This window comes from Poecilia reticulata, chromosome 18 (assembly GCF_904066995.2).
Source record: "Poecilia reticulata chromosome 18, P_reticulata-male-v2, whole genome shotgun sequence".
NCBI classification, from domain to species: Eukaryota; Metazoa; Chordata; class Actinopteri; order Cyprinodontiformes; family Poeciliidae; genus Poecilia; species Poecilia reticulata.
Genome location: NC_088847.1, coordinates 2679894 through 2706396, shown reverse-complemented (window position 1 = coordinate 2706396; position 26503 = coordinate 2679894). Strand labels below are relative to the sequence as shown.

General features: G+C 39.1%; 1 protein-coding gene across 7 annotated transcripts in view; it reads right to left on the bottom strand.

Annotated features, from left to right (window-relative positions):
* ehbp1l1a (EH domain binding protein 1-like 1a) overlaps positions 1-25401 on the bottom strand; it is a 44684-nt gene extending 19283 nt beyond the window's left edge. For 2 of the 7 annotated variants that reach the window (XM_081599797.1, XM_017310565.2), the window contains exons 1-7: positions 10689-10939; positions 8471-8528; positions 7061-7156; positions 6897-6950; positions 4953-5131; positions 4606-4751; positions 3990-4052 (exon numbers count right to left, since the gene is read on the bottom strand). In XM_081599797.1, coding sequence (XP_081455923.1) covers positions 3990-4052; positions 4606-4751; positions 4953-5131; positions 6897-6950; positions 7061-7156; positions 8471-8528; positions 10689-10792 — 700 coding nt within the window. In that variant the 5' untranslated portion in view covers positions 10793-10939. Of the gene's footprint in view, positions 1-438; positions 652-3564; positions 3787-3989; positions 4053-4605; positions 4752-4952; positions 5132-6896; positions 6951-7059; positions 7157-8470; positions 8529-10688; positions 10946-20467; positions 22620-23096; positions 23521-25260 lie in introns of those variants that run through there. The other 5 variants (XM_008435077.3, XM_017310564.2, XM_017310566.2 and 2 more) reach the window with 5 other exon arrangements.
* Between the last annotated feature and the right edge of the window lie 1102 nt (positions 25402-26503).

The window sequence follows — 26503 nt, the reverse complement described above, 5'->3', positions numbered from 1 at the left end:
TCGTCTACAGAATGTTTTTTGGCTGCCCTGGAACTGCAGACCCCAGCAGGATGTCCTGCTCCAGTCAGCTCCAGACAGCCTACCTGGATGTTCCCAAGGACATCTATGTTCCTTGGGAACATAGATGACTTATCCAAGTAAGAGATTTTGTGACTGGGCATTGTTGTTATAACAAATGAGTGGAACTGAGCTCCTGAACGCAACCCAGTCTTTACCAAATGTTTGTAGAAGTCTTAAAAGCTAAAACTGGCCACAGAATGTAAAACATGCAAAAATTCCTTCTTAAATGGAACATTTCACAAGAAATACATCTGAGACAAAAGGTTACAGTAAGGGGTGAGATTCACTAAAAGTAGGTCTAGTCTTAGCTTAAATATATGCAAATTGTCTGCTGCGTATGGCTTGTATTTGGGTTCCAAATGATGCCGCTTAACAAACCTGTTTGTGATCTGTCATAGAAAGCAGGGAGGTGGGGAGATGGATCAGATGGAGATGAAGACAGAGAAGAGGTAGAGCGGGCTTTAGAAGGGATGAGTGTAGAGAAATACTGGGCCACCACACCATCAGAGGAGAAGGCATCACTGTGGAAGCTATGGGGCCTTTGCAGGGCTAAAATTAATGGAAAATGATAAGAGTATTTTCTAGAAGGTCCTGTAGAAAATAACAAGAAAAAATGAATAAGTGAATCTAAAACACACATAGTGTTAGGGGCAAACTGAACCTGCCTGTTATGTATTTCAGTGGGAAACTTATAATTCCATTGGTGTGTTGTTGTTTTTTAGCACAAAACCAGCAATATAAATACAAGCATATTCATTTTCCAGTGTCTAAGTGACATTAAACAACTTTAAATTTAAAATGGCATGCAGATAATTAAAAAAAATGCTATAATTCTTTCTAGCATCCTTATTTTTTATCTTCTTCCTGCCTTTATCTTAATATTGACTCAGTGCAAATTGTGAATTGTCAACTTTAGAAATGTATATTAATAAGCTATTGATTACTACAACTGTTGTCTGGTGAGGTTGGATCTTTCATGTTGCTATGGTTATCCCAGACAATTAATAACACTAATGAAAAAGCTGTTTTACATGTTTAAGGTGGACTGAAGAACGTTACTTAATATTAATAAAAGGAAAAGACACTAATGAGACCAAATTGTATTTTTTTGTTATTTCATTAAATCCAAAAAACAACAACCCAAAACCTTCCTATGTTTCTATCTGTCTTGACATGTTCCATTTTCTCTGGTTGCTATAGAAAATCTTTCTTTTCAAGCATAGTTTCCAATTATTCATCAATCTGCCACTTTATCCTTCCACCCAATAATCTCTTCTAATTTCTGGATGTGTGACCCAGAAACAGCTCAGCACAGCCACAGGACGGCCGCAGCTGTCAGCGCACGTCTTGGCAACAACATCCCATCACCCAAATAAACCAGGTGTCATGTGACCTGCAGGCGCAGCCTTGGCTTTCTACTAATCTGACCTTCCCAGTTTCATGACACAAAAGTTGTGTTGATAACAGTATTGAACTGGCTACCACACCAGACTGTCTGAGGTCTAGTGGAGCAAATCTCTGAAGTTGACAAAAGTCACAAAACACTCATGACTTTTGCTTGTATTCTCTGTCCAAGTGTGTGTCAAAGTTTTTGGAGTCTTGAATTTTTGTGCATCAGTGTCGATATTAATATTTACATTCATGGATAATCATGTAACAGATGCTTTTATCCAAAGCGACTTACCACTGAGGATATAACAATGCAGTCAATATCAGAGCTAATTAGAAGGAAGAGCACAGTCAGAAATGATGGTGTAGAAACAGTGTCAGCAAAGCCAAGGGAGCAGAAGATCATCTCTGAAGAGCTGCATCGGTCCAGTTCACAACAACTGTCATCTCAAGGCTAGCTTTACAGCTGAGACATTTATCCAGTTTTACTGTAATGGTAAGAGCTAGAGAGCTGACTGAGGTCACCAGAAAGAAGACTGAAGCAGTTTATCAGACTGGTTTAGAGAGCTCTTAAAACTACCTGAAATCACTCTTTCCAACAGTACAGAAAACATCAAGACAACTGCCAACATGCCAAAGTCTGCCTGTCCCAGCAAGTTCACCCAAAAGACTCATCACAAGACAACAATAAAACTCTCCAACAAAACATCTAATGGCATGACAGGACACACACAAGGCTTTTGAGACTTTTCTAATAAGAAGAAAACCTTTGCTCTCAAAGAAACACATTAAGGCCAGGAGATGGTAGAATGTAAACTGAGACAAAGACCAGGACGTCCGGAATAAGCACTTTTGGACTGAAACTGAACTGTGTGGACACTGGAAAAGAAGTCATTTAACCTGAATTAAACACATAATTCTCAGATTCCATGAACAAAACCACAGACATACTTTGAAGCATAGAGGTGGAAGTGTCATGCTTTGAGGATGCTTTGTTGCAGAAGGACGTGGCCAGGCCACCATCAGAGGGTTTTGTGATCCGTAGTTTTCTGTGTTTATTTTTGAGTTTTTTCTGTGTTCATTGTGATCCTGTGAGTCTCTGTCTCTGCGTCTTCCCCGTTGATTGATCCCAGCTGTGTCTCGTTCCTGTGATTACCCTCCCAGTGTATTTAGTCCCACCTGTCGTCTGTGTTCCTCGTTGGGTCCTTGTCTAAGTTTGTCAGTACGTCTATGTGTCTTAGTCTGCCGGCACAGTTGAACTGTGAAGTCCTGTGCCGACTTTAGCTCATCGTGTCAGTCTTTTGTTTTGAGTCAGTTGCTGAGCCTCTGTGTTTTCCGCTCTGCCGTGCTGCCTGCCTGTTTTGGACTGTTGAGCATTTTCATTAAATGTATCATTTTTTCATCTATAACCTGGATCCTGCGTTTCTCCTCACCTCCAGCCACCACTACCCATGACAGAGGGTCTGATGGTAAAATGTGCAACATTTTCTGAATTGTTGCACATTTCAGAAAATGTGCAACAATAACCTGAAAAATAATTAAACCTGAAGCAGAACTTGATTCAGCAAACTGTGGAAAACTCAAAACAACCCAGCAGAGTCACCAATTCTCAGGCTGAGAATGTGGAGATGGACCTAGTCAAAGCCCAGATCTTGATCTTATTGAAATGCTGTGGGACAACTTTAAATGGCTGTCTAGGCTAGATTTTATGGGATATGGTGTTTCCTCAATCCATCAAAATATATGAGAAAACAGAAAAAATGATTATTGGATTTTACCTAGAATTTGACTTATTTTCTAATGATAAATGGAATGAGGCAATACATAATTGTGTGTCCTACTTTTTGAAATGACTAAAACTGGTTGGTTGGATGAACTTTAGCTGTCCTTAAATTCCACATCAGCTTTATGGTTTAGTGACTGAGTTCTTAGGAGAGTGTTTTGTAATGGTTATACAGAGAAAAGAGTCAGAAAATTAGGGCTAATAATTAATTTAAAAAAAATTGCTAGCATAGTGATTTTTTTTGTTTTTTCACTTTGGGCAACCCCACTTAAAATCCTCTGCCCGTAAAGATAGAGGCATGAACAAAGGACTAGGAGTTTCTGGGCAGATACCTGATCTGGAAGTTGACTGAAAGATTTTTGGAAGCATTGGAGGAAGAACATGTGTAAAGGTCAGCCCTGAGCTGGCATGAGGCCGACCCGGTTGGGTGGGGCTTGGTGGTTGCATGTGAGTTTGCAGGAAGACGAGTGGATTTGAAGGGCCTTCATGTTCAAATAAGGGAGCATGTATGGAGGAAATGCCAGAGGACTTTATCCTGTCCATCCCAACGGTTACTGAGTGAAACGAAAAGATGAGATGCAGGAGGGACAAGGTGAAAGGGAAGTAGGAGGTTTAATGGAGAAGAGTGAGAGATTGGAATGAGGCAGAAAACAAAACAGAGACATTTCACAAAATGAAGGGACACGTATGAAAATGAAAGCACATTTTATATGACAAGGATGTAAAGAAGGATGCTGCAGAGTGAACAAAACATTACCTGTGGGGCCCGATTGACTTTCAGGCCTCCCAGTCAGATCTTGTGCACTCACACTGCAGAAAGCTGGGGGCAGGGAGGTAGCATAAGACGAAGATACGGAACAGCAGAGGGAAGGAATAAAAGAAAGGAATAGTAGTTTCACCAGAATAAATAAAAGCAGAAAAAAAAGTCATACGAGGGGAAGCAAGGCTCAAAGGAAGCAGAAAGCTCAGGGGAATTCTGACCTCTGACCTTCCAGCTTCCACACCTTACAGATTAACCTGGCTGTAAACCCAGACTGCAGACACTCCTTTCTTTTCACTTTAAACTTACTTCATAAGTTGTAATTTAGAAAGAAATAAAAGGTAAGATAACATACTTTGGTGCCTTACCTAAATCAAATAAAACACACAATGAAACATTTTGCTACAGCTAGCTAACCAGAAAGTTTGATAAACCCTCAGAACAGCTGTACTCTGTGCTTGCTAATAATGTTCATAACATAAAACAGCAGTGGATCTCTATGGCTTTTACTACAGAATAACGCATTCTAATTTATTTTATTTTTGAATTAGAAAGCAGATGGGGAAAAATTTAGTATCATATAGTAGCACCAACTCAAAATGTGCAGTATTACCAGCAACATGGATGCTCTGTCCCGTTCCAAAGCTGACTCGTCTCTCTTCGCCTGCCTCATCATCGCTGTCATTAAAGTCGTCCAGATTGCCTATGTCACTCTGCTTCATGCTCATTAAGCTGGCCAAACTTTGCATGTCCTCATCCCTGGAGAAAGAAGAGAGCAAATCCACAGGAATCACTACTCGCATCACACATGGACAAACACACCACCAGCTGTGTAAACGACCTGTCCATTGGACATGCAGAGTTTCTACCAGGTCAGGTAGAGGATGTTCAGTTTTCTACAATTTTACAAAATGTGCCTCTGAAGTACAAAGGTAAATACTGACATTTTCTCAAACTTACGTAGCTTTTCCCTCCTTCAGAAAGATGCATGACAGGTTGAGGATGAGCGTGGCTTCCACCACTTTCACAGACAGCGGCTTGAGCTTCAGTGTTATGCTGTATTGAGCTGAGGCGGCACTGGCGTACTTCTTCATATTAACATCAGCTGATGCTAAAACTTTCCTACGGCCTTTTGTCTCCTGAAAGAATACACAAAGACTTTAATTTTGCAAACAAATTCCTTCTTTCTTGAGATAAACTAGGTCAAAACAAGACAAGCCCTGATACATACCCAAACAGAACGGAAACAGTAAGTAAATAAGTAAAATTTTATGTATGTAGTCCCTCTCAAGATAGCACCAATATTTTGAAATCCACTCACTAATGAACCGGGAGCCAAAGAAGTTACATTATGGAGTTACATGACAACATTTTGAAGATCCAGTCAGGGGCCTAGCAGCAGCATTCTGCAAGACTGATGGGGAGGTTTTGGTTAAACGAGTGTAAAGCGCATTGCAATAATCAGAATGAGATGAAGCAAAAGCTCGAATTAAGATTTTCTGGATGAGAGGCAATGGGGTTATGTTTGGCGCTATTTTTCAGGTAGAAACGGGAACAAACCAGACTTAACATGATATTCCAGGGCAAAACCTGAGTTGAAGATTATCCCAAGGTTTCTAACCGAGGATTTAGCCAAATAACCTAGAGGCCATACAAAATCACTTCGAGAGCCACAAATGCCCCCTGGGCCGCACTTTGGTCACCCCTGGTTTCATCTAAGAATAAGATTTAAGTTGCAATTTTTGATATTTTGGGTTTTAATAAGTTTTCAGTCTAATGATTGTACTTTTTTTTCCTCCCGTCTTGATTTTATTAGCAACCTCAGATCCCTCCAACAGTCTTGGGATCTGGTGTCTATTTCAATCCCACCCGTGGTAATCTTAAAACTGCCCACTCCCATGAGGTTTGCGTTGAGTCCTGCGGGATCCAAATCCCAGTGCAGGGCTCTAGTGTGGAGGACGGAGTGGACTGACTGCAGTTCTGACCTCAACTCCATTAAACAGCTCTGGGATCAGCCTGTACATCCTGTTCTTTACATAAAGACATGGTTGAAACGTAGAAGTCAACAGCAGAAGAAGCTGTCTGGCAAAGGCACAGAGGATATGGAAAATCTTTCATGGACATAACCCATAATATGCTGAACTTGGTAAATCTACCTGCATATGGATTTTCCTTACAAATGAGGCACCACTAAATGGGGAAGTAAAGAGGCTTTCTAAAGGCATGAGATTTATTGTCAAGAAGAATTTTGACAAAGAAATAACACATTGCCTCACATTTTACTTCAAATTTTACTTTGCTAAATGTTTCCATTGTCAAATACTGAAAGCACAGCTGCCTCATTTAATTTGTCAACAGGAACATGAATTTTAAATTTTCTCACTAGCGAAGGAACACAAAATGTACACTATGTTTCATTTACTTTTAAAGATGCCCTCATAGCAAAATGCTTTAAAAGCTGAACCAGTATTGTACTCACTGACCAAGATAACAACTCACAGTTTTCAATTCTGATCTTCAGTATTTTTCTTTGAAAGGTGCAGGAGGTATCTTTTATAAAAAATATGGTTTTTTTTTACATACAGTTGTCAATATGTCTTAATAATATAATGAGACAGATAATTCCTGAACAAATCAAACTCCTCTGTCTCCTCCCAGCGGTCCTACAGCTATCTGCAGAAACACACCACTCCGGGTCGGAAACAACCAATCTGAGCCAAGAGGAATGTGTTAGAGTTATCAATCAATCGCGTGTACGTGGTGCTAACACTGTCCCCCGTTCAGTCTATTCAAGCTCAAGATTGCTGGTGTGCTGTAGCTGTGCTAATGGTGGAGAAACAACCTGACTTTACAGCCAAATTGTGGGGTGGGCATGTTTAACAATGTAATAAATAATGAACTTACATTTTCAATGACAAAAGTCCAATCTTTGTCTTCAAACTCTTCAGCGGTAGGCTCCTGTTGGTCAACAAAGCATAGTAGCTGTCTGTCAGGTAAATGATTCATAAATCCAACAAAATTGTCATTATGGAAGTCAAATACTTTCTCAGTAGAAAATAAAGCCATACCTTGAAGAGAGTCACAGTGATGTTTAAACTCTCTGGAACCTGCCAAATGACCAGACCTCTGTATGGGTTCTTTATACCAGGCTGCCAGCTGTGGAGCTAATAGAAAAGAGCAACGGAGAACTCAAATGTCATGCAAGATGAATATAATATGAACAGCTTTATTTATTCCCTTTACAAGAAAAATCATGAAAGAGAAAGGAAACACAGAATTCAGATATGACATAGCCCTCTTGAGGACACTATTTTTGGAGAATGAATTTAAATTACACTACCACCTTTAGATAATTTAACTGATCCCTAACCCTTTGTTATAATTGCATAGTTAATATTAATATTATTTCCCATATTGTTAGCAATTTGTAAGTACAAGCCGCAAAGGTTTAATGAATAAGAAACATATTTTTTGTGAATAGTGCTGTTATCCATCCAATTTTTAATACACTAATCCTTGCAGGGTCATCCAGGGGTCATCAAGTGAGAGGCGGCTACGCCCTGGACAGGTCGCCAGCCCATTGCAGTAGGTGTACAATTTAACTCAATTTAGAACAATATTGTGTTACATTATGCTCGGAAGAAGAAATTCCAAAGTTTCAAGTTGGAAAAATCAATAGAAATTAGAGGTGGACCAAAATTAAAACTTGGCCAGATTTTAATATCCGATATTAATGTTGCTATTATAGATGCTAACAATTTTTTTTTATATTATATTATGTTTACCAATATTGTATATATAATATATATTTGACTACCCATTTGACACCTTAAAAAATTATCACACTGCTGACTGCATCAGTATGACCATCACATGACCACCGACCTCTTCCACTGCCCCTCCAGAAACAAATAAATATCCCCCAGTTTTCTGCATCAGACCGATACCGCCATACATGACAAATATTGTAACAAACATGACAAATATTGCCCAATTCTGATGTAGATGATGATCATGCATCCCTAGCTGAAAAAAGCTATTACATCCACCACTATGATTTTTATATAAACTTATTCATGTGTGATTTTAATTGCATTTCTCATTTAATGGAAATGCTGCAATTTCAAAATTGTGTTTTTTGACATTGCTGGAATATTAAAAAACTTTGAGCAGATTTGTAGTGGAAAGGGAGCTAGAGTCTAAATGTACAAAATGCAGAGAAGCACATTATTACTGACAATTCTACTACTATTGTCACTACATAGCAATTAAATCTTACAAATTTTTCTTCATGTAACTCAAACACATGAGGTGTGACATCATTCCAATAAAATTGTTTTGACTTCCAACACGTCTGGCTCCAACAATGAACAATGACGTGTTATCCAGCTGGTGAAGCTCATGCTACTGGCCAGGTTAGGGCTTTGTAGAGGAGTTTTAATACCACAGCAGGCAGCAGTGGTAATGGTGACTCTAACCTTGGTGCTGTGACGTCTGTTTCTTCTGATCCACATCACCCTCAGTTTGTCTGGTTGCCTACGTGACAACAAAAAAACACACACAGTGTGACATTACAACAAGCATTAATTTTTACATTAGTTAATGCAATTTTACATTAATTAATGCATTAATTTTTTTTCACCTTACATCAACCTACCATTAAGTTAACCCTAAGCACATTACAATGCTGCATTGTTATGAATTTGTAACTCGGGCTGTCAAACAATTACAATCTGATAAATCATAGGGTTTCTGTGAATTAATAACGATTCATTAACTAATTATTTAAAAAATTAACTGAGTTAATGAGTTCAAAATGTTTTTACTAGGACTGTCAATTGATTAAAACAGAATGTGACAGGAAGAACATGGCATCTTTTCTCATATCTTTGATGCTTTTGTATTTACCACTGTTTATATTTTTTTTATTTGTTCATGGCAGCGTAGTGTTGCTTCAGTTGTGAATAATTGTATGTTAAAAAATGTTTTGCTACAATGTTCTGTGGACAACAGTAAAATCATTTCGGTATTCTTCCTATGCTCTCAGCGCTGCTGTGCTGCAGCAGCACAGAGCAGCGGTGAGTAGGAAGACAGGTGGACAGGAGAGGAGAGAGAGAGTGGAGCTGCTTTCAGAGATAACTTTCGTAAGAAACAGGAGATCAGCCCCATAGAGATACAGCTGAGATGGAGAAATGTTCAAACTTCATATCACTTCCAAAAAGTACAGAAGCCAGGGGGTTAACTGCACATTTTAAAAAATTAACTGCATTAAAAGAACAGGAATTAATCATTTTGACTCCTGTGTTTGTAACATCCATCCATCCATCCATCTTCTGTACCCCGTTGACCCTTAGTGGGGTCAGGAGGGTTGCTGGTGCCTATCTCCAGCTAACGTTCCGGGCAAGAGGTGGGGTTACCCTGGACAGGTCGCCAGTCTGTCACAGGGCAACACAGAGACAGACAGGACAAACAACGATGCACACACACACTCACACCTAAGGAGAATTTGGAGAGGCCAATTAACCTGACAGTCATGTTTTTGGACTCTGGGAGGAAGCTGGAGTACCCCGAGAGTACTCCGGCAGTTCTACCAACTGCGCCACTGTGCATCCCTGTTTGTAACATATTATGAAATTATTTCCACAAAATGTGGACTATTTCATTACTACATGTAATTTGGAAGCAACATTTAGGTCACTTAAGTGATATGTTAATATTTTTCCACATCAGTGAGAACAGAAGACATCCTGGTCAAAGTTTGACACAGGCCATTTAGGAAAGACAAACGTGGAAGAATGCAATATATTCAAATGGGACCAAGCAAGCAAAACAACCTGTGTGTGTGTGTGTGTGTGCGTGTGCATGCGTGTGTGTGTGTGTGTGTGTGTGTGTGCATGTGTGTGTGTGTGCGTGTGTGTATGATGGAAAAATCCAATGGATGGATGGATGAATGGATGGATGGATGGATGGATGGATGGATGGATGGATGGATGGATGGATGGATGGATGGATGGATGGATGGATGAAAGTGTATACATATTAAATCAAAAATAACCCCAGAGAAACAGCAGAAGCAGACTTGTAAAGCTCCCACTGTGAACCTTTGGAAGTATATCACGGTTCTCTGGGTAAGAGTTCCCACACCCCATGGAAACAACAGCTGATGTTTATATTCCAAAAACAAACGCGGAAGTAATGGCCACGCAGGAGAGAAGTACCCATTTGTCAACATGTTGTCATCATCTGAGTAGTACTGCGAGGAAAATACGAGGGTCCAACAATACATTCTTTCATTCTAGTTAAACTACTTTCTATTCAGTCACTGAGGGAAACTAAATGATCAAGACTGAGTCTAAAATCAAGAAGTGCGCTTTACCCCGAAAACATTTCGGTGTCATCTGATGCATTATTATTTAAAAGCTCCAACGTCCGCCTCGCTTGTTAAAGTGTGGGACAGTAAGGAGAAAAGATCCATGTCCATACGTCGGACTTTCGGATCAAGCGGTAAATGGATCCCTGACGCCTGGCAGCTCTGGTGACTACGGAGTGCTTCGGGTGGAGTCCCTGCATCCCTTTCTGGTTACGTCTGTCAGTCAGTCCCTTTAATGTGTGTTGAATAGAACCAGGCACACAGAGAGGAATGGATAACCTGCATTAGGTCCTCTGTTTAACAAATGCCAACATTAATACACTTACCATTTTTCTGTGCATTCTATTACGAGTTCTTGAAAAGAGGCAACAAACTGGAACTTTGACGCCCTCTTCCCGACTCGTTGGAGTCTTTTCCAGACTGAAGTCATGTCTGAGTCGATAGTTCCCGCAAAGAGGCGATTCAGAGCGGCATAACAGCGCAGAGGGCGCAGACCCCCGCTGCTTCACCGCCGGGACGAGGGACAGCGACTCACCCGTGTCGAAAAACACTCACGCGCCTCAGGCAAGTCTGGATTCGCATCAAGCTAGCGCAGACTAACTGGAGCACGCGCGTCGATGACTTTCAAAATAAAGTTCTTATGTGCCTGTTTGTCCTAATGTCAGGTATCTCACACACACAGGGGTATTTTGGAGGTAGCGGCTTGGGAAGTAAGCACACAGTCATGGTCAGTAGCCCGGTAAGAACACCAATATGGTGTTCTGTAAGATTTGATGGTTATTATATTAACCCTCAATAATAATAATAATAATAATATAATAATAATAATAATAATAATAATAACAATAATGATGATGATGATGATTATTATTATTATTGTTATTATTGTTGTTGTTGTTGTCATACTGAATATCTGCACTTCCAGTCCTCCCATGTAGTTGTGTAACTTGACTTTTCTATCATGAGCTTTAAAAGTCACACATATTGTAACTTCCCGTTGTGCAGGAGTAAGTAACGAAACTGGGGCGTTATGCGAAATTCTAAATTAGTACCATAAAACAGAAAACAAAAAAGAGAGACAATGATAACAAATCTTCTATGGATAAAACAATGACAGACTGCACATGAGGTTACTTGTTGAATAGTGTTTAAAGTAATACTTTCTAGTTTAGCTTCACTTTGAAGGGTCGGTGTTTTGTGTACACATGTTAAATTAGTAAGTATATAATTAGAAACGTTTATAACTGTTTCATTCATAAAAAAGTGACTTGCTAAAGACAATTGGAACTAAACCAGAACAAATAACAGGGCCTCACATAAATAGTGCTTAGAGGAGCCAATCAGATGTTAGTAAGTTTCCATGATGTTCTGCTGAGGGTTATTATAAAGCAGTGAATACAAAAACAGAAATGATCTCTGAACCAGTCTGAGAGCATTTCCCGTGTCATGAGTCCAGTGTCAGCTTCAGGGACTTTTTCAAGTCAACACTGAGTTTATTTTTATCCCTCCACGTTATCCTGAGCAGCTGGGAACATAATGCTGCTTCTGAGAGTACACAAGAGATAAACAATGAGGAAAAATCTTTTGAACATGAACTTATAATATCTCTTAACTCAGAATCATACATTGATCTGTAGGTTTACTAAGTAAAGTCTCCTGAGAGAAATCGAAAGATATTGGCCGTCTTTGTAAAGGTTATACCATTTAAAAGTTCTATGTTAAACCTTTTTGATGATTTTTTTTATCAGTGTGTAATTTGCTCCATCTGTTCTTATTATTGCTGCAATACAAGTTGGTGATTAGTTGTCCAGGTTTTATCTGCCATCACATAGGAACAAAGGCAGTTAGATCAAACAGCTGATGAACCACAGCTTCATTAAGTCATCATAAAATACAGGTATAGTAGCAAATAGCTTAACATTTATCAGAAAAAGAGCAACAATGACATGACTGAACTTTGTGTACATCTAAAAATACAACTCCTAAAACTACTTTAAATTTTATTTTTGCTTTTCTCAAATGATCCATAACCTATCTATTCCTGTTGGTATAGTTGGTGTGACCTTTAAAACCAAATTTTTAGATTTTCTACTGTAAAAATAATAAATAAAAACGTTTAATGATGCTGTGTGGATAAGCATTTCACATTATTCCTGCATTCAATTCCTTGTTAACATAAGATCAGGGGATAAAATGCTTTTTTTAACAATACATTTAAAACTGAGTGTATAATTTCTGTTTGCAGTGCTTCTTTTTTGGTTTCTTTTTTTCAGATTTAATGGCTTTTATTTGATAATGGTCAGACAGGAAAGCAGGTTGTGGAACATATCTACATAGAAATACTATGTTGATACATTCCAAGTGAAGTGAAAGACAGTATAATCCTCTGGAAATCAGTCTGTATGCATCATAGTATTTATAATCTTGGAATATCACAAAACTATAATTACTGCTGATGTTAAGTCACACTGTCTGGTCCTAGTGCACGTTCTCCCAGTAAACAGCCTTTTCCCTTTGCTCTGAGGTTGTTAGTGAGGGAGCAAATCCCCTGTGAAGGTCCCTCCTTTCTCCTCGTCTCCAAACACATTTTCATGCTTCCTCACTTAGAAGCAGCTGGAACTGGGCTGCAGAAAATCATGCAAGCAAGAAACAAAGAAGACTGGAGAAGGAGGAGTATTCCAGCCTAGTCTTTATGAGATTATGTTTTTCTAGCCAATTTATACTATGGTCAGTTTATTTTCCAGTTGTTCTTTCTGAAATTCTAACAGGATTAAGTGTTATTAGACTGTAATAATACTTATGCCCTAATGGTTATTGTGTGTTTACTATCAAAATTATTCCCAGTAAATATATTCCTAATATTTCCTCTAAAGTAAAATTTGCAACAGTTGTTGGTAGCTACCCAAGTAAAACACATATCAAACCAAATCGGAATATATCCATCCATCCATTTCCTGTACACCATTGTCCCTTAGTGAGGTCGGAAGGGTTGCTGGTGCCCATCTCCAGCTTACGTTTCGGGTGAGGGGCGGGGTCACCCTGGACAGGTCGCCAGTCTGTCGCAGGGCAACACAGAGACAGACAGGGCAAACAACCATGCACACACACAAATTGAAATATATTTCTCTACAAATTATTTTATGAAGCAATGAACACAGAATGAAAAAGATGGGCAAAAAAGGCCCAGAAAGTCAAGAAACCAACTGAAGTCTGCTCGTCTGTAGAAATCCTTCTTTCTGTAATATGCAAATGAATATCAGCTAATGGCCAAGAAAAAAAAAATCTTATTATTGAAGTATTACTCACACTGGTACAGTTGGTAATAGGAAAGAGACAGTCACAAAATGGTCTTACTGTTGGAAAGTATTCAAAAGCTTCATACTAAATTTCTAAGTGTTATAATGAGGACTGGAGCCAAACTCCAGTGAAATTCTGCTAAGAACAGAATTTCACCATAAATCGACTACAGGCTGGCGCACTTAATACGATTACTGACAGAGGAGTTTGAAGAATCATCTAAAGAGTTGCTCTTTTACTTATGAAGCCAAAGAGCTTCATAAGTAAAGCACTCAACCACTTCTATGTACTGCACAAGACTCCACTGGTGGTGGAAGCAAATAATCTTTGGAAACTGTCCCAAGGACTGATTGTTTTTTTGATCTGTCTTTGGAGAAATCTAACGACAAATTACAGGACCTTTTTGGAGAGTAAACTACAGAGAAACATGTAGTTGAAATTAGAGTAATAAGATCCCAGTGGTATCACACTTCACATTTCCATCTATAACCTTTGTAAATATAGCTTGGCTTATCCGGACACCTGTGAGCTGTCTGTCAGCGGTACCAAGAGGGGGACAGGAAGGACAAGCCAACATTAATACATGATTAAAGTTAGAAAATAATAAAACCCAGATTCCAGCTTCTGTGCAAAAAAATCAGAATTTTTCTTCTTGGATTCAGGTAGGGTTCTAAGGGTTCAGCTGGGGATCCTGAGGTGGTTGGACTGCCGAGGATCAAGCCTCTTAACTGACTGCATGAGAGATGAAAACTGGACGTTTGGCTCCCCCCAGTCACTGTCTTCTTCTCTTAATCTGACTTGATGGCCAAACAGTTCATTATCCCTAATGATGTAATTTTCCTTCTTGGACCTTACATCTGGACAACACCGCTCCGCTGATGTGTCCACTGGCTTCATGAACTGGAAGGACTTGAGCTTCATGAAGAGACAATCTGTTTGTTGGTGGAAGCCATATGGTTACTGCTTTGAAATAAAAAAAAATCCCATACCAAATGGAGAAAAGGATGGACAGATATGGCAGGCCATTTTATTATAAAAGCAGCTTCACCACACTTACATTCCAGATATCTAAAATTGGTTTATGACTAGCCATATTAGTTGATTAAGATTCTGTTTAGTATAAATGGTGTCTGATTTACCATTAAGTTGTATATAGACTTCAGTTCAAGGGTTAGGGTTACCATGTCCTGGTAGGTCAGCAGCTCCATCCTCTCTCCATGATCAGACAATGAACTGATCAGAGCTTTGGGAGACGGTCAGACCTCGGGATATTACTGTGGATTCTAACTCTACTAAACCTCTCCACTATGCTCTCCCTGACCTGCTGCTGGGTTCATGATGCTGGTTGCTCACTAAGGTTCTTAAAGAAACATTTGAGGCACTAACAGCTGTATTTTTGTTGAGACTAAATTACACAGACTTCTGAAGGGGATTAGCTCCACTGGGTTTTATTTAGGAGTATCAGAAAAATATGTATCGGTAGATACAGTCATATTCAATCAATTAGAGGACTGAAAGAACCTTTTGAAAATAACCCTTAAGTGGATAATTAATATATGCTTCATAAAGCCCACATTTCTGACCATTATAAAAAATATCTATTTTTTATGATCTGATGTAATATTCAAATTTTAGATGTCATGTTTTCATTACCTGTAAGCAGAAAATCATCATAATTAACAAATTAATCAAATCAAATTTATTGAATTGGTATATAAATAACTGGGTCACTGTAGAGAGCTTTATTCCCAAGTACGTGAGAGTTTGAAACACAATTTTGTAAGAATTTTCCTTCCACTTTACCAATTATTCAGTAGTTTACAACAAAGTTCCAGTATGATACAGTAGAGTTTGGGACTGTAACGTGGTAAAAGGTGAAGGTGTTTAGAGGTTGGAAATAGTTTTGAAAGGCACTAGGTGATGTTATCCTACCAAAGATCTACACCATCATTGTGCTTTCGGCAAGTCAAGGAGGTGACCTAACAGGACTGATGACTTCATGCATCAGCTACACCGTGTATGTTGTGAGCGATTGGCAGGTTTAGTGGGGTCGGGAGGGTTGCTGGTGCCCATCTCCAGCTAACGTTCCGGGCGAGAGGCAGGGTCACCCTGGACAGGTCGCCAGTCTGTCACAGGGCAACACAGAGACACACAGGACAAACCACCATGCACACACACTCACACCTAGGAGCAATTCAGACAGACCAATTAACCTGACAGTCATGTTTTTGGACTATGGGAGGAAACCGGAGTACCCGGAGAAAACCCACGCATGCACAGGGAGAACATGCAAAATCCATGCAGAAAGACCGGGGCCGGGAATCGAACCCAGAACCTTCTTGCTGCAAGGCAACAGCAAGAAGGGGCTGTACCACTGTGCAGCCCCTATGGACTGAACTTATATAGCACAAATACAAAATTTTCTCAAATTTCCACTTTGGTCGGAGTTTTCATAAATAATTTTTAGTGAAAGTAAAGTTTTCATGTGGATGAAAGGCCAAAACATATAGAAATATATTTTTTCCCCAGATATCTGGTTACATGTAGACTAGGTTTAATTTGTGGTGTATTTAAAATCCTGACAGAAAAAAGTTTACATTTCTATTTATGAGAAAATTGTTGGATGAAAAAGTGATTCTAATATTTCACAATTAAGTGAAATGCAAAATCTATATGCAGTAAGATTTATATTTTCCTAATTAAAGCTATCATTCCAAGTTTTCACTCCAAACTTACCGTAGATCTACCTGAAAGAAATAAACTATGCAGTGGAGAGTTGAAAGGTAGAATTGGAGAAAAGGAGAATCTACTGCAGCACAACCTCACATTTTCTCAAATATCCTCTCATCCCCCTAATCCAGTGTTTTTCAACCTTTTTCAGCCCAGCGCCTCCCTAGCCTTTATCCAGGTCCCTCACCGTCCCCCACCAAAGAATTTGCAGGCTACTTTGCACTGAACATTATTTTATTATTAATATTACTATCACTATTGTAGATGTTTTGATTATTATGCCTGCTTCTGTATTTATCATCAAAAATAATAAATATAATAATATAAAAATAATACAGGCGTCTATGAAAAATGCAATGAACATTCAAGTTAAAATCGGTAGGCCTAACAGCAGCCAATCAGAGTGGAAAAAATATTCTTATTTTGTGTCATTTTCTAGTTGTTAAATCTTGCACAAAATGAGCAGATAAAAGATGTACAGCAATGCCAGTTTAAACTTTGAACTATTTGCAAAACAACTGAGTTCTGCAACATTAAAACATGGATAGAACTGTAACTACATTAATCATAACTCTTCTTCTCTTCTCTGTGCTGCCTTCAGGAGAATGGGACATCAGAGTATCATCCATAAAATTTCACCCACATGGCATTTATTGTGCAAACCAGAGCTTTCAGTGGAAAAACAGAAGCTCCAGGTCCTTTTAATGCCATACAAATATGAGACAGAAGCATGGATTATATCTTTATATAGATCTGTCTATTGATTTATAGATTAATAGTTTTACTGGACAGAAATTACAAAGAACAAATCTGGTTCTTAATCAAATTCTAATGAGTCAAATTGAAAGTGTCATGGAGTCACTGAACACCACCATGACAATAACACTGACATGAAAAATAATATTGAATAAATAAATATATCAAATCTAAGTAAAAACATAAATAAGTGATAAGTTATTTACTGTTATGGTCTGTAAGATATATTTATTCTCAGTGCTAGATATGGTCTCAACAAACCCATGACATTTCAACAATATTATTTTACCTTTTATCTGGAAATAGTGTCCGTTTATTCTTGCTATACAGTCCTATGTATTAATTATTGCTCGAAAGGTCTTGCCATACAAGTTTATTCCTCTGTATTTACTTTAGTTTCTTAGTTTATTTTTGCATTTTGTTCTTCATTCATTTCCATTTAGTTTCCTTTGATTAGTATTATCCTCTCCTGGTTTATTGCTATGTCCACTTTAGTTTCTTTCCTGTTGCTAGATTTATTTTATCGATTATTGACCACCATTAATCTTCACTCATCACCTGCAGCGCCGCCTGATCGTCATGTGTTTCACATCATGTGTTAATTTTTCACTGTTCAGCGTCAGATTCTCTGTTTTTATGCCATAATTCACATCTAGTTCGTCGCTCCGTTTTATGTCCCGCTTCTCCTGTTTCAGAGTTTTGCGCAATGTGCGCATCTTTTTTTTTTAAGCCCCTAAGGTGCAGGGCGGTCGGGAAGAGTATCGATGGGGAAAAGGCAGACTGACATAAATCTTATAAAACAACGGAAACAATTTCTGGATTCTGATTATTGAAATTTTAAAGTGCTGTGTTGTTCTATCACCCCCGTTTCATACCCGACCACTTACAGCTCCGTGTTAACGCTATAAAATGAACGCTCTCTATCCTGGGATCACTCATGGAGGGATTTCTTGATTTCTTTATCTAAATGGGTTCATTTTTCAGAGGGATACTCAGTGAGGGTATCGTGATTTTAGCTACCAGTAGCAGGAGAACGGAGCTGCGCCAATAAGCTAACAGAAGCTAACAAACACTGAATAGAAGAAGAAGAGCTGCCATCGATACAGTTGCAGCCAAGCATGATTTAATGTTACACAATACAGTTTTACCAAGTTGCTCAAAGTCTAAACTGGCATTGTTGTGCATTTGTAGTCCCCCAAAGGCTGGGATGCCTTTGGGGGACTACATGCCCCCCAAAGGCATCCCAGCGCCCCCCTTTTGTAAAAATGTCCGCCAGCGCCCCCTGCCGTCCTCTGAACGCCCCCTGGGGGGCGGTACCGCCCACGTTGAGAACCGCTACTCTAATCGATATTAGCTTTTTGGAGAGTACAGGTCCTTCTCAAAAAATTAGCATATTGTAATAAAGTTCATTATTTTCCATAATGTAATGATAAAAATTTAACTGTCATATATTTTAGATTCATTGCACACCAACTGAAATATTTCAGGTCTTTTATTGTTTTTATACTGATGATTTTGGCATACAGCTCATGAAAACCCAAAATCACTGTCTCAAAAAATTAGCATATCATGAAAAGGTTCTCTGAACGAGCAGTTAATCTGAATCTGAATCAACAAAGTAACTCTAAACACCTGCAAAAGATTCCTGAGACTTTTAAAAACTCCCAGCCTGGTTCATTACTCAAAACCACAATCATGGGTAACACTGCTGACCTGACTGCTGTCCAGAAGGCCATCATTGACGCCCTCAAGTAAGAGGGTTTGAGACAGAAAGAAATTTATGAACAAATAGGCTGTTCCCAGAGTGCTGTATCAAGGCACCTCAGTGGGAAATCTGAGGGAAGGAAAAAGTCTGGCAGAAAACGCTGCACAACGAGAAGAGGTGACCGGACCCTGAGGAAGATTGTGGAGAAGGACGGATTCCAGACCTTGGGGGACCTGCGGAAGCAGTGGACTGAGTTTGGAGTAGAAAGCAAATTTTGCATGTCATTCGGAAATCAAGTCTGGAGGAAGACTGGGGAGAAGGAAATGCCAAAAGGCCAGAAGTTCAGTGTCAAGTAGCCACAGTCAGTGATTGTCTGGGGAGCCATGTCAGCTGCTGGTGTTGGTCCACTGTGTTTTATCAAGGGTAGGATCAATGCAGCAGCTATCAGGAGATTTTGGAGCACTTCATGCTTCCATCTGCTGAAAAACTTTATGAACATGATTTCATTTTTCAGCACAACCTGGCACCTGCTCACAGTGCCAAAACCACTGGTTTACTGACCATGGTGTTACTGTGCTCAGTTGGCCTGCCAACTCTCCTGACCTGAACCCCATAGAGAATCAGTGGGATATTGTGAAGAGAAAGTTGAGAGACGCAAAACCCAAAACTCTGGATGAGCTTAAGGCCATTGAAGCATCCTGGGCTCCATAACACCTCAGCAGAGCCACAGGCTGATTGCCTCCATGCCGCATTGAAGGCTGCAAAAGGATTCCTTGAGTGCATAACTGAACATAATTATTTGAAGGTTGACTTTTTTTGGTATTAAAACACTTTTCTTTTATTGGTCGGATAAAATATGCTAATTTTTTGAGATAGGAATTTTGGGTTTTCATGAGCTGTATGCCAAAATCATCAGTATAAAAACAATAAAAGACCTGAAATATTTCAGTTGGTGTGCTATGAATCTAAAATATATGAGTTTAATTTTTATCATTACATTATGGAAAATAATGAACTTTATCACAATATGCAAATTGTTTTAGAAGGACCTGTATTAAATGCAATACTTTACCCACACTTATACCTGGTAACGCGCCTGACTGGCATCTTGTGGTCATTGTAACAACCCGACTTTGTCTAGAGTAATTTTCTCCCTTTAGCCGTTATTGGTGGCTTACATTTGTCTTTTCTTAAAGAAATGTAAATTTTTATCAGCTGATTTCATAACACCTCATCTTCTGAGTCATGTTTGTTCCCATTAGTTTTCCCCTACCATTTCTTCCCCCCCCCCCCTAAGCATACCATTTCCAGGTTTTTCCCTCCTACCACTTTGACATCTTTTCAAAATCTTCTTGTTCATACCTGCTCTAGGTTTTGGAGGGCTGACAAAACTTGTTTCGCAATAGTCTGTCTTAGAGCTAGTAGTCTCCTATCAGTCAGAAGTTGCAAAAACTCAACTAATTTATTCAACACTTTGTCATGTTAATATGTCTCACTTTTCTAGACAAAATTAACTCTTCATTGCTGCTGAATTTTATTTGAATTCAATTTAATTGAATATATTATTGATAACCTGTTTGAAAGTTAATTTACTATAAAAGTAAAACAACACACTGGTTAACTTTTACACTATAAAGAATTTATTGAAATCAAATGAAACAGGAGAGAATAAGGAAACTAAAGTCACGTCATTAGAACATAACACAGCCTGGTCTCACACAAAAACAAACATGGACCTTCTTGTTCATGCTTCAAGATGTTACTTTTTAGTGCTACACATCACAGCTTTGAAAATAATGTGTTGGAATGGCCGAGGGCAGTGACCTGGAAACCCACTAACAAAGCTATTTCACTACAGACGTGTGTTTCAGTCAAGCTAACTGGTTTCAGAAACCCTAACTTCCTACTTGCAGTATCAACACCTGCGCTGGACTCTAAAGCATTTTCTGAAAAAAGGTACAGCTACATAGAAAATAAGGAAATAGCAGAGCCCAAAATAAGATGCTGAGTATGATTAGTTTGAGAGGAGACAAGCTCAGGATCTCTTCTTGACCAAAGGCCACCAACTGACAGTGTGGTGGCATTGCTGAACTCCTTATAAACGGGTAAAAACAAACAAAAATAAAAAGTCCCAGCTGTGAAAATTACCGAGTAGATTTTGTGCTTGCAAACATGATTTTGTTTCGAGACTAGGTTGCATTACAACATGAAGACCTAAAGCTTCATCACGGTCAATGAAATCAGAATTTAAAAAATAACTTCATATCAAAGAGCCCTCAAATCAAATACAAGATTTTTTTTCAAACTAAACCCCAACCCTCGACAAAAAACTAATTTCATCTCTGCACTTGTCTGATTTTGCACTACTATGTTGGATGCACTCGGTACTTAAACTACATCTGCAGTTGTTAAAAATATATGTAGTAACAATGTGAACTTGACTGTCACAATACACTAGCACGGACAAAACACAATGGAAACGTAAAAGTGTTTGACCTTTACATATTCACCATGCACTACTTTATTTGAGGCGTATGATAATATATGCTAAACTTGTACAAGGACAAGTCACATGAATGGAACTAAAAACTGCTTCTATACACTGGCTTAATCATTGTAGAACTGTACAAATACAACAGATCAGTACAAAAATGAAAGGAAGTTATTTTACTGCACTGCAACATAACCTGGAACGGGAACAAAGCAGAATATTCCATACACTCCACTGAACAGAGATCTACTGACTGGCTAAATCTCTGTGACCACCATCTAGGCTGCCCACCCACACGCCATACACAACACAATGCATCCTGACTCAAACCATCAATTGAAATTCTCAGTGATTCCAGTGGTACTTAGGCTATTCTGCTTGCTTGATCGTTTATCTGCTCCCTCTTGACTAAACCACACAAAGTTTAGTAAGTATATCGTGCCCGTTCAGCAACAGGATCACGCAAATGCTCGTAGGTACCACTTCTGGGAGTCACGGGCACCGGGGAAAGCCGCGATCGCTCAAATGCGTATCCAGCCGCGTCGCCGGCGACTCTCCGTATCGGACTCCGGTCACGTGCGTAGTATGTAGACACCGGGGCTGCTGGAGGAGGAGGGGGGAGGGGAGGACACACGTATGGATCAATGCTAGTGGGGGGAACCCGTTCCCTCACAGCTGTGGAGGCTGGCGTTGTTGGGCCAGGCACGGGGACAACACGTCGGTCGTCATAATAAGTGCCTCCGTAAGAACTGGCCCTGTACTTCTCGTAGTAGTCCACGACCCCGTACGGATCCCTTTCGTCGTAGGGCGACCGTCGCACCGAATAGGCTGGTACCGCGCCATAGACCGAGGCGTTGCTCCTGTATGCCGACTCGCTGCCGTACATCCGAGCCACGGTATTATCAGCGACAGCGCTTATGCCGTAAGCTTGCGGTGGCCCATACCGCACTGCGTTCTCATAGCCCGTACCTCCTCTGTAACCCGCCATGCTGTTGCTTTGAGCGGAAACCCGGGAAAAAGCAGGACCGTAGCTGCCGTCATAATCCGGAGCTGCACTGAAGTCCGGAAAAGCCCTGCTGCGACCACGCCCGCCGAATCTCGAGGAATCAAATCCCTCAGAGTTTGGCTCTGAGCCATTTCTCTGGTAGCCATTTTGGTCTAGAGGGCATTCTTTGGACCAGTGGCCTTCCTGCCCGCAACGATAACAACCCGATCGTTCTCCCATTCCCGGCGCAGTACGCAGGCGGCTAGTTGATAGCTTCACGCTCATCAGTTTTCCTTAAAAAGAGAACACTCAATAAGGACTTGTTGCTGCAAATGATAGATTTAAATACAAGACATTTCCTGCTTCACATGTACAATAGAGTGCTAGCACACCTCAAAGAGTTATTTTAAAACACACCATTGTTAAAGCTGTAATCCGTAAATTTGAACACTTTATTTTTAATCTCCCTGGCTAGTAGACAAAGAACAAATTAAAATTTCATTTTGACAAATACTTAGCCTAAAGTGGCTACATTTGGGCAGGGAGATAAATTGGGCATTAAGTCAAATCTTAGCTTAAAGTCAGCATTGCAGAAAACCCTCCAACAAACTACCAGTGACATTACGAATAACAGCTTTAAAATAATGCTGCCTTTCCTCTAAATACTCACCTGAGCTTCATCTGGAACTTACCTGAAACCTAACAACATAATATTCTTGATGTTAGATCATTAATATAAAATCCCCATCAAGCCCAGCCCAAAAGTTCACCTTTAAAAGCTGTGTTGTCCAACTTATTAATAGCCTCCATGGCATCCTCCACTCGCTCCATGTGAACAAAAGCATAGTTTTTAACAATGTCGCACTCCACCACAGAGCCAAACTCTTCAAACTTGGCCCTCAACTCTTGATTGGTACACGCGATGTTGCCGACATGGAGCTTGGTGGATCCTCTTGCCTTCCCTCGGCTCATTTCTACATTTAATGGCTGGCCATTAAGCTCGTACTGGTGCAGGTTGCGTATAGCTTCTTCTGCCTCTGACTTGTCATCCATGTGCACAAAGCCAAAGTTTTTCACTATAGAACATTCTGATATCTTGCCATACTGGGAGAACAGAGAGCGGAGTTCATCTGATGTCGTGTCAGACGACAAGTTGCCAATGAAGATTTTCACCATCTTGGATCCTCCCTGTCACTAAGAAGCAGATAGAAAAAAACATTAATCCATAATCAACGTTTCTTATTCGGAGACTACATGAGCGGCCTTTCCAAGGTTACACTTCTGGTTACAAATTCAAGTAAGTTCATATAAATGTTACACATTAGATAATGCTACAACATCTCAGGTAACAGGTGTTGTACAGGACTGCCACATTTGCAGTCGGGTTAAAATTTCTGACGTCCAGGCATAAAAAAGGAACATCAAACTGCCATTGAAATTGTTTCCTGTTACTGGGTTATTATATTGCTTTATCATTAGAATGTTGAGAAAGAGAAAGTAGACAAACTGTTACAAAATGCCTCCTAAATAAAGGATGAATAAAAAAATTTGTGCTAATTGACTACCAGTCCATTAGATCCTGTTTTCAAGTTGCTATATGCCAGCAGAGGTGGGTAGTAACTACTTTATTCAGTTTAGTTGACTAGCTTTTTGGAGAAAAATAATTTACTTTTAGTTGTTTTATACACTGTATGTTTTATATATTTATATGTGTATAACACAAAATTAAGAAAAAAATACTGTACAAGGTTACAAAAAAATCAAACAGGCTTGCAGTAGCAACTGGAAAGTTGTTTAGAATGAACAAAACTGTATGAATATCAGCAGTTTAACTTATTTTAAATAACATCTCTGCTTGCATTACTTTTGCTCGAGTAATATGAAGTATCCTAGTTGCTTGAGTAAAATTTCTACTCTAGCCTCAGAGTATCATCACTGCATAAAGAGTTATTTTAACCAGATATGCATGAGAAACAGTCACATCTATAGCTTATGTTAAAGTGAGACATCATGTTTCTTAAGGGCTTTATTTAAATTTTCTATTTTGTGAGCTAAGCCTACAGTAAACACCATATATTGTGTAGAGGCGGAGAAATTCTACTGTATTCGTTTTATATGAAAAATACTGATTTGGGAAAGTTTACTCTGACCAAATTCCATTTGCATTAAAGTTATTTGTTGTATTAACTTTTATTGTAGTCTTTAAGACACCTGTATTTGCACATCATTTTATATTTTTGTCTCAATAAATCAGTTAAATATTACATGATATAAACAGTTACTCTTGGCTTAAGTAGCATTTTAAGAAAATACTTTTAACTTTTATAAGAATATTCTTGATAGTCGGTGCTCACCCCAACACCTGAGCCTTAATTTCCATACTCGTATCATCTAGGTGTTTTTTTCCTCAAACAAAATGATTTTAGAATAAATCACCAAATGCTTTCGTAGATAGTTAGTAATGCTGCCTACTAATATTTTGTTGAGCGGAATAAACCATTCATGTAAACAGTTACACACTTATCTTTGATACACACGCAGAGTAATCACTGCCCTGCCTCCTTTCAGTGGACACGCAGCACAGTGTAGATTTGCAGCTAACAATTGGCTAACAGAACTGATCAAAACATCGGCCTTACTATTAGCTTATCATAATATTAACACAGAACAGTAGACACAACTCCATGTTAAGCAGACGCAGACAGTGGGACAAATTAAAGTTTTTTGTTTTTTTTTTTACTTCGAAATGTGCACATGCTGAAGCTTTGCAGCTGGCCTGGTAATGGTCTATTGTAAGACGTTAGCATAAAAGCTAACGTCGGAGGTCCATCCACTTCTAAAAGGAATCATGCGTTCACGCAATACACGCAGTGCAGTCGGCTCGTTTACAAAATAAGTTGCAGATAGCACTCTAAGTTTAAGGCGGATTCATACCTGTAAACTACGGCCTCTGTGTCGTACGTTTTCAGAGATGAAATGGCGACTGCAGAATTGACCGCCTGACGTCACACGGAACCGGAAAAACGTATACTTCCGGGGAATTGGAGGTGTTCCGTGTTCTTTTCAGATTTACTACCCTCCGAATACCATTGTGGCAAAAATATATATTTTTCCGCGCTTCTTTACATTATAACACCTTTACCTCAAAATAAACGTCTGACATTACAGAATGCATAGTTTTACGGTGTTGGGACATCAAATGTTTGACCTAGCCAAGATTAATCATCATAAAAGCTCCACCTGTCTTAACTGTTTGAGTTTTGTGATAAAGGCCTGTTTAGTTTTGAGTTAAAGTTCTTAAAAAGAATGGGTTTGTTTGTAGGTTTGACCAAATCTACAGCTATTTCAAATAAAAGGAGAAAATATTTTTGTTTGATTTAATCCTCTTGCTGTTTTGATGGTGCAAAATGCAGTAAGCAGTAAATGTTAGATTTGATTTTCAAAACTTTGCTGAAGACTGTCTGCAAGTGAATGCCACAAACTTCGAATCCATCTCACCACCAACCTAAAACATATACAGAAGTGCCCATAGTAGTTAAATCCTTCCATAATGTCATTATGAGTCATGTCGTCAAACTGGGATTTCAGTCTATCGGAGAGCAGAGCCAAAACACCCAAATAATTGACTTTAATTTTTCTTAAAAAAAAAAAAAAAAACGATATGTTGTTACCTTTTTGGATAACATGGAACACTTCAAACCTAACTTTAAAAAAAAACAAAGGCACCCAAAGGGAAGAAAAACAATCTTAGTCTTGCAAAAAAAATGTATTCATATGCTACAAATTAGCACATAACATATTTCCTCTTCTAAGCAAACAGTTCAGAGGGAAGGAAAACCATTTCGTTACACAGGTGGGTGACCTGTTCTTTTGGTACCACCACCACCTTTATTTAAACTGAGTCCAAATTAAGAACACTTCAAATGTGAAAAGGTTATTATAATCTGACCTCATATCCAAGTCACTGATATTTTTCGTTGACTTGTGTCAGCAAAGCCTTTTCCATTTCTCCTAAGCGGTTCTCCAATTTGTGCACAAAGTAATTTCTTGTTTTGGATGCAAGTAAGCCAAACTGATCATAAGTCAATGAATATTATCAACAAATGTTTCACTTTACATTAAAAAAAAAACAACTTAAGTCATCAATTAAAACAAGCCAATAACAGAAAAAATATGG